The 8,427-nt window shown below is 45.0% G+C and overlaps 1 protein-coding gene across 1 annotated transcript; it reads right to left on the bottom strand.

The window, feature by feature from the left end:
* Positions 1-5,166: 5,166 nt before the first annotated feature.
* On the bottom strand, positions 5,167-7,360 carry LOC123181843 (cytochrome P450 94A2). Its single transcript, XM_044594240.1, has one exon. The coding sequence runs from the start codon at positions 7,177-7,179 to the stop codon at positions 5,497-5,499; it is 1,683 nt and encodes a 560-aa protein (XP_044450175.1). The 5' UTR covers positions 7,180-7,360; the 3' UTR covers positions 5,167-5,496.
* Positions 7,361-8,427: the final 1,067 nt, after the last annotated feature.

Below are 8,427 nucleotides of genomic sequence, written 5' to 3'. Positions count from 1 at the left end.
GAAAAGATAGCAGAATATCTCTGAGCTTGACACCAACGTTCATCACCTGCCTACAGCACCACCACAGCAGCCACCGAAGAAAAGAATGATGAGTCACCTCCTCACCCGAGCTCGACGCGGCTCCATCGCTGATATGCAGCTTTGCGACCTCCAAGGTGGCTCACCAAAAGTGAAGCCATTGCCGTTGAACGAATCAGACCGGGGCAACACCCCGGACACACCATCGAACTCCAGATCTGGCACCCCACCACGACTAAGACGCCGAAGGAGGAAACCATATCCGCCATCCACGAACCACGAACCCAGCACACGTTCCGTCTTTCAGATGTCGTCGATGCAGACCACAATCTGCATCCCCTCCTGGACTACCTCCCAAGCTCCACGCCGACGCTGGACCAAACATCGTCGCAACGACGGAGCCCGAGGACACAGGTCCACCACGAGGATGCCGCCGCCGCCACACCATCCTTGCTTGAACAGACTGGTTTCCAAATCCATCCCCAACCATAGGGCCGATGGCCTCGTCAGGGAAGGATCCGAAGAATCTTTATTCAGCGCCGTCATCGTCGCCGTCGAAGCAAAGACGACGAACAGCCTAAAAACCTAGACTACACGGGAGTGAAAACGATCCACGCGCGTGGATCCGGCGACTCCCCTCACCACCGACGACCGAGGTCGTCGGCTGAGGGGAGCCGCCGGAGGACGGCGCGGAAAGATGGCCTCTCCTAACGGCGGCTAGGGTTCCAGCCGCCATGGAGCAGGGAGGAGAGCGGGAACGATCCACGTCCGTCTCCAAAACGCACCGTAGACCTAATCGACCTCTCTCTGACATGCAATATTCCACATCATAAAACTGTATTTTCACCGTTTGCCCGGGGAGTTATTAGTGCCACCGTCGTGCCACTTCGTTGGATGTTTCCTTCGTCTCCCTTCCATTAAAATCTCCACAGTGGGCAGTAAATCTTCACACCATGGTCTTCCCGATCCTTTCTACTTCCCTCTTTATATATACTGCGTGGCCACCGGCCAAAGCCTTCTGAGGCCATCGCCACCAGAGACATGAGCGCTAGCTAATGCCGGTGTGGAGCCCCACGATCAGTACTCCCAGCGGGGGCTCCGATGGCCGAAGTCATACGCCCCGAAAACATCTCATCCGCAATAGGTGGATTGGCTTCTCTTTCTTCATTATCTTTTATATCTGAATTTTTGAAGTCGGCTTGGGTGGGTGCTGACTGCTGTGATCCAAAATAGGAGTGGCTGAGAATCGTGTGCTCACTTTGCAGCATCTCTGTCTAGGATACTTGTAGGAGATGCCTCCGTCCCCGACACCGGCTTGCAGCAACGGCACGACAAAGTTTTCCAGCGCCGCATGGTCGGTTTGAGGCAGCTGGGAGCTGGCGATGGCCATCAAGCACCGCGCCCCGTCTTGCTGTCTCTGGGAGGTCTTGCAGCATTTACCGTCCGCCCCCGCACCCCTTTCAAACGGCTCGTGATAGACATGGGGAGCACAAGCCCACCGGATGGATGCAGAATAGCATGCACGCGGACGCATGCATGTCTTTTTTTTTGGAGTTGAGATGCATACATATCTTTTTCTTTTTTTGCGAGAGAGATGCATACATGTCGTCCACAAGAAAGATGCATATATATGTGCACGCTCTTCTTTCATATTTTAGCAATTGGTATCTGGCTGATGGTCCTGTGCAAATTAAGATTTATGGATGTATTGCTACAGGATTTCGGTACATTATATTATTATTATTTTTACGCTTTTGAAGGGCTTTGTTCCTAATAACGGATTTTTTTAGGCAATCCTATAAAGGATAACTTGGCAAGCTTTCATGTTAGTAGTTTTTGTGTGGCCTCATCTAGGCTTCGGGCTTTTCTGTTTAGTCTTGATTCGGCTTTATTTTTTATGAAATATCAGGCTTCTGATCTGATTTGGGTATGTTAGGGTGGAATTCGCATCATTATGTTCCATGCAACTTCAAGAAAAAAATATGTTCTACGCATTTGTTTTCATGTTAATGATGCATTTATATTTGTCCGCAAAAAGGCGATGCATTCTAATTACGTAAATATGAAGATACTCTATGATATAGTTATTTTTTGATTTTTCATATCATATAATCAATTGTTGAAGTAAACATATGTATATATCTTTTTACAATTTATCATTATTTTTCACTACATAATCTTAATACACGGTGCTCCAAATTCCCGCAACAACGCGCGGGGATATCATCTAGTATATTTAAGAAGCTAGCCCCCACTACTAAGAATTCTCTCCCTTCTCCTTTAGCCACATCGCCCATATGAATTTGGTCGTTGAATGTACTACAACAGTTTACATAGCCATCTGATCTACCCGTGAGTAACCAATGCATGCAAGCATTAATTGACGCCTAAAGTGTGTTTTAATCTGGAAAGAAAACTAAAGAGGTAAATACACTAGAAGTCTTACAACTTGCGTGTGACAGTCAGTTTGATGTACAAACTTATAAAATACGTATTTTTGATCATCAAACTTGCGCGGGCATGCAAATACGGTCACATTTCTCGTACGTGTGTGTATTCGCTGCCTACATGGCACACAAGTGTGGCCAGGGCCCATTGTCAGTGGCTAGTGCACGTGATGTTCTTTCTGCATAAACACCCTCGTTTTTTTTACTTTGTACAAAAGAACTCCAACAATAGTTGCCCGCTGGGTCCCATCTGTCAGTGTACCTTGTAAATATATTGGGCTGGAAAAAATGGGACGAAGCGAGTTCGAACAAGCTACCTATTGTAATGGCGCTAGCGACCTACCCAAACTAATCATGCTTGCTGTTTCACTTGGACTACTAAGGTGTATCACCTCTTGGATAAAAGTACACATTATGAATATATTTTCTTTTCTCTAGATTTTCAAATTTAAAATTATTCAGATTCAAACAAACATTCCGCTGGTTTGTTCAAAAGAAAATTACATACATTCATTCTGCACTACATTTTCTTTTATCTAGATTTTAAATTTAAAATTGTTCGAATTCAAACAAAAAATTTATCTGATTTTTCAGCAAAAAATTACGTAAATTCATTGGGACCCATATTTTCTTTTATCTAGATTTTCCATTTTAAATTTTTTCAAATTCAAGCAAACTTTCCACTGATTTGTTCAAAAGAAATTTAGGTACATTCATTACGAAATATATTTCTTTTATATAGATTATTATTCAAATTCAAACAAAAATTAGTTGATTTTTCCGAAAATAAATACTTACATTCATTCTGACCCATATTTCCTTTTCTCTAGATTTTCAAATTGCAAATTATTCGATTTAAAACCAAAAAAAATATGATTTGTTCCAAAAAAGTGTGTATATTCATTGTGCACTATATTACCTTTTATCCATATTTTTAAATTTTAAATTATTTGAATTCAAACAAAAAATATTTGATTTGTCCAAAAAATTATGTACATAATTTTTACATATAATTTTTTATATAGATTTTCGAATTTAAAAAAATAGTTGATTTGTCCGAAAGAAATTGACGTATATTCATTAGGAACTATATTTTCTTTTATCTAGATTATTCGAATTCAATCAAAAAATTAGTTCAATTGTCCAAAAAATGTGGGTACATTCATTCTGACCTATCTAGATTTTTGAATTTAAAATTATTTGAATTCAAACAAAAGTTTCATTGATTTGTCCAGAAGAATTTACGTACATTCACTCTACACTATATTTTTTATCTACATATTTTTATGTAAAATTATTCGAATTCATACAAAAATTTAGTTGATTTGTCCAAAAGAATTACATACACTCATTCTGCACTACATTTGGTTTTGTCTAGATTTTAGAATTACGTACACGAATTCAAACAAAAATGTAGTTGATTTGTCCAAAATGTTTATCAAGAATATAAGTAATTTTCTTAAATAGAAAAAAGAAAGAAAAATACATAAGATAAATAGTGTTTATCTAATTAAATGCCATTGTGGCTGACTTTTTTTTTTGAAACTCATTGTGGCCGGATGGTTGGTGCTTGCACACGCGGCGAGCATAAGTGGTCATAGGTTCGAACCGGTGCCTTCCCCTTTTCTTGTTTTGGTTTCTATTTTAACTCATATGGCTTGTATTATATAAAGCTAATTGTGCTTTATAAACGTCAACGGTAAGGATGTCAAGTGGCTATCTAGGCAAGACTAATCGTGGCAACTCCCACTGCCGGGCTAGTTTTTGCATTTTATTTGAGGAGTTTTTGTGTAAATAAATAAAATGCAAGGATGCTTTCTGAAGAAAAAAACAGTGCACGTGGATTACCCACTGCTGACAGTGGGCCCCTGCCACGTTGGCACGCCATGCGTGCACATGATACGGCTGAATATGTTAGAAAGTACCGTATATGAACGGAAGGACAAGTTTGATGACCAGAAACACGTATTTTACAAGTTTATGCACCAAACTGACCGTCACGTGCAAGTTCTATGACTTATGGTGTATTTACCTCAAAACTAAAGCATGCAAGCATTAATGCAACATACACGAAAGAAAGCAAGGCTAGTCATAGTGGGAAGTAACATACTACCTTCATAGTGGGTAGTGTCATGGGGATGACAACATACAGACATTTATTTATTACTTTGTAAACTCATTTTGCATTCGAAAGCGTTGTGTGATGATAACATATTTATGTCACTATATTTGTCTCTCTTCTCATTACTCATTAGTTACTTATGACATCACTACTTTTGCTTATGTGGCATGCATGTTACTACCTCTGTTCGCATTTATTGGTCAATTTCGTATTTTGTGCCTAAATTTGACCGTAGATTTGACTAACAAATTATAAGTTGTATGTCACAAAACTTATATTGTTTGATTCATATTTGAAAGAAATTTCTAACGATATTATTTTTGGGGTATATAACTTATTTTTAATAATTAAATCAAAGGTCAAGTTTGACCCAAACTACAAGGAGGACTAATAAATCAGGACGGATGTAGTACTACTTATGTTACTCCCACTATGAATAGTCCGATGCATGTACCCATATTATTATTTTTTGCTTCAATTTTCAACTTATACATGGAAGATACATTTATCAATTTAATTAAAATATTGATAAACAAATTATCTTACTATATAGTAGGAACCATAAACACACTAGCTAGATTGATTAAACCAGCACAATTTTATTTCATACAAACTCCCACAACAACGTTCGAAGCATTCATCTAGTAATTGAAGTTTATATGCCAAGACCTACATAATCTAATAAATATGATACAGAAATATATTTCATAAGACGTTCGGAGCATTCATCTAGTAATTCAAGTTTATATGCCAAGACCTACTTCAATCTCCTACCACCTCCATTCCTAAATATAAGACGTTGAAATTTATTTTTTCATAAATTTGATCAAACTTAAATATGTTTGACTAAGGACAAACCCAGAAGTCCAGCCGTAATTACTGGTCGCATTTGATGTGCGGGGATGACGTTTAGTCCACTTCTTGTCCAGATGCCGATGTGGCCAACGAAGACTTGTTAGCATCACTCATCCTGAGCTGCACTTGAAGCCCGCCTTTAATCTTCATCGTGCCGGTCATCTCGTACGCCGGCGGCGAGTCCATGCTGGCCGTCGGTGCCACCACGTTCAACCTGAACCTCCGAAGGACGGCTGACGCGACCGTCTTCATCTGCATGTAGGCCATCTCCTTCCCGAGGCACGCACGCGGCCCGGCGTGGAACACCGGATACCGCGCCGCGTCCACTGGCGCGAACTCGCCGCTGTCACCGAGCCAGCGCTCCGGCGCGAACTCCAGGAAGTTCTCGCCCCACAGCTTCTCCATCCGCCCCATCGCGTACGCCGAGTAGTTGGCGAACCAGCCGGCGCGCACCGCCGTGCCGTCCGGGAGGACGTCGTCCGCGACGGCTACCCGCCCGTTGAAGGGAACCGGCGGGTACAGGCGCATCGCCTCGGTGATCGCGGCGTGCAGGTAGTGCATGCCTTTCACGTTGCCGTCCGGCGACCGCGAAACCTCGTCGTGGACGCGCCGCTCGCACCGCGGGTTCGCGGCGAGGAGCCAGAAGAACCACGTCAGGGCCGAGGTCGTCGTGTCCTTGCCGGCGAGAACGAAGCTGACGACCACGTCCCGCAGGAATCGGCGTTTGGCCTCCGGCGTGGGGAACATGGCGGCGAGTTCACCGCCGCCGTCCTCCTCGTCCATGGCCGCCATGAACCGGGAGAGCAGGTCCGGATCGCCCTCATCGCGGCCGTTTCTCTGGCTCACCTCCTTGGCTTCGATGATGGACATGGCGTGGTCGTCTATGACGCTGACGGCTTCTCGGAGCCGGCGCGACTTGCCGATGTTGAGAAGCTTCGTGAGCTTCCGCACCGGTGTGGGCGCCGTCAACGTCCTCATGAAGGAGATCTCGACGGCCGTATCGAACGCCGCGAAGAGCGCCTGGTGCCGGGGGTCACCCCACTCGAGGAGCGTGGAGCTCTCGACGCCGAAGGCGACGTAGCAGATGTTGTCAAACGCGAACCGACGCAGCGCCTCCTGCAGGTCGACGGCCTCACCGGACCCCGCGGCGGCATCGAGGAGCGGCAGGAAGCGACGGCCGAGTTGTACGGCGAGGACGTCCTCGGTGAAACGCCGTAGCGAGCGGGAGGAGAAAGCGTACGACGCCAGCTTGCGCTGGAGGATCCAGAGGCGGCCGTCGGCGCCGAAGAGGCCGTCGCCGATGAGGTCGGACTGCGCGGCGCGGAATTGCGCGCCGCGGTTGTAGTTGGCGAAGCTGGCGCGCAGCAGGTGGTCGACGGCGGCCGGGTCGGCGGTGGTCACGGCGTGGCTGGCGCCCAGGGCCCCCCACGCCTCGATGGTGCTGGACGGCGACGCGCGCAGCATGTCGGCGTACCAGTCGAAGAACCTCCCGCGGTTGCGGATGAACTCCACGGTGTTGCCCAGGACGGGGTTCGGGTGAGGACAGTTGGCCGTTCTCGACGGAGAAGCTCGGCGGCGCTGGACATAAAGTACGACGGCGGCGAAGAGGAAGAGGAGCACGTACGCGAGATGCGAGATCTCCATGGTTGCTCCCTGCTCATGGAACTTGCGATCTGGGAATCCAGTCGCTACTTTTACTGCTACGCGCGCCAAGACCGTTGAACGTCCACGGTCCATCCCGTCGCTATTTTCCTCTTTTATGGTGCGACTGTTTTATTTTATTTTCTCGCCGCCCGGCAATGGAAAATGGACACACAACAACGTACACACCAATGGGTAAGATGGCGACGGATTGCGCGGCATTGCACAATACGCAATTAAATACCATGGTTAAGGTTAATTTCCAGTCGACATCAAACCTTGTCAGTAAGTTCAAAAAAAAAGTATGGCCGGTGACAATTCTCAACAAAAAAAAAACGCATGGCCTGTGACAAGGGATGCGCTGAAATATCTCGGGCGGTGCTTCGGAAATTCCTCCCTCATCAAAGATTTCATCGTGTGTGCGACGATGGGCTGCTGCTGGGATGGAGGCAAGTGGTGCTTCTAGAGTACGTTGTCTTGAGCTCCGGGGTGAAACCCCAGGTTTGGTCCTACTTGGTTATACCTTGCAACGGCGAAGATTTTGCGTTGTTACCATATTGATGGTATTGTTTCAAGTTTGCTTGGACATGAACTTGAGGGTGAAAACTCATGATCTGGCTTTTGAAGGTTGGATCTGACGATTGTGGCGCTTGTGTGTCGTTCTTTCTTTGAAGACGTTGCTTTTGAAGAATCTTTTCGTGATCGTTATGTTGTCAAGTGATAGTTGGTGTCCATGCTCGTTGTTGTATATCGTCTATCGGTGTTTGATCGCTTCAGGATTTTTTTTCTTGCTTCTCTGCCAAGGCATAGCTTCCGTCTTTTATAACTTTGCTTTTTTTGCTGATGTGAGTTTTATTTTTTTATATTGGCTATATGTATCTTAACTATTCAGAGGTCGAGCGTTTCTTCATTATGATTGTATGCTTCATTATGATTCAATAAAGTGCCCTTTATCCAAAAAAAGGGTAATCCTGCGAGTTTTTTCTCTTTCAAACGAACCCTTATGTCTAGCGTTCGATGGCCGGGGAGCTACCACCATCGAAGGAATCTTTTCTTTTTGAGAGAACCAACGAAGGAATCGTTCGCCAGGAGCAGCTCCCGGCGACCGTTTTCGCTCGTTCGCCAGCAGGCGAGCCCAGCGCGACCCCAGACCCAAAACGCCCAGTTAAAGTTATTTTTAAATTGCCATGTTATAACTTAAAAAAAAATTGAATGATCAAGATTTTCCTTTTGCCATGCTAAACTTAAAAACTGCCTCCTCTAGTATAGATAAAAAAATGACATCCTCGGGATGAAAATGCCATGAAAAATAGCACAAACTTATAAGTTGAGAAAATGTCATGC

The sequence above is a fragment of the Triticum aestivum genome, chromosome 1D, assembly GCF_018294505.1.
Source record: "Triticum aestivum cultivar Chinese Spring chromosome 1D, IWGSC CS RefSeq v2.1, whole genome shotgun sequence".
NCBI lineage: Eukaryota > Viridiplantae > Streptophyta > Magnoliopsida > Poales > Poaceae > Triticum > Triticum aestivum.
The sequence above is the reverse complement of the archived record's forward strand: the minus strand, read 5'-3'. Positions and strand labels throughout refer to the sequence as shown.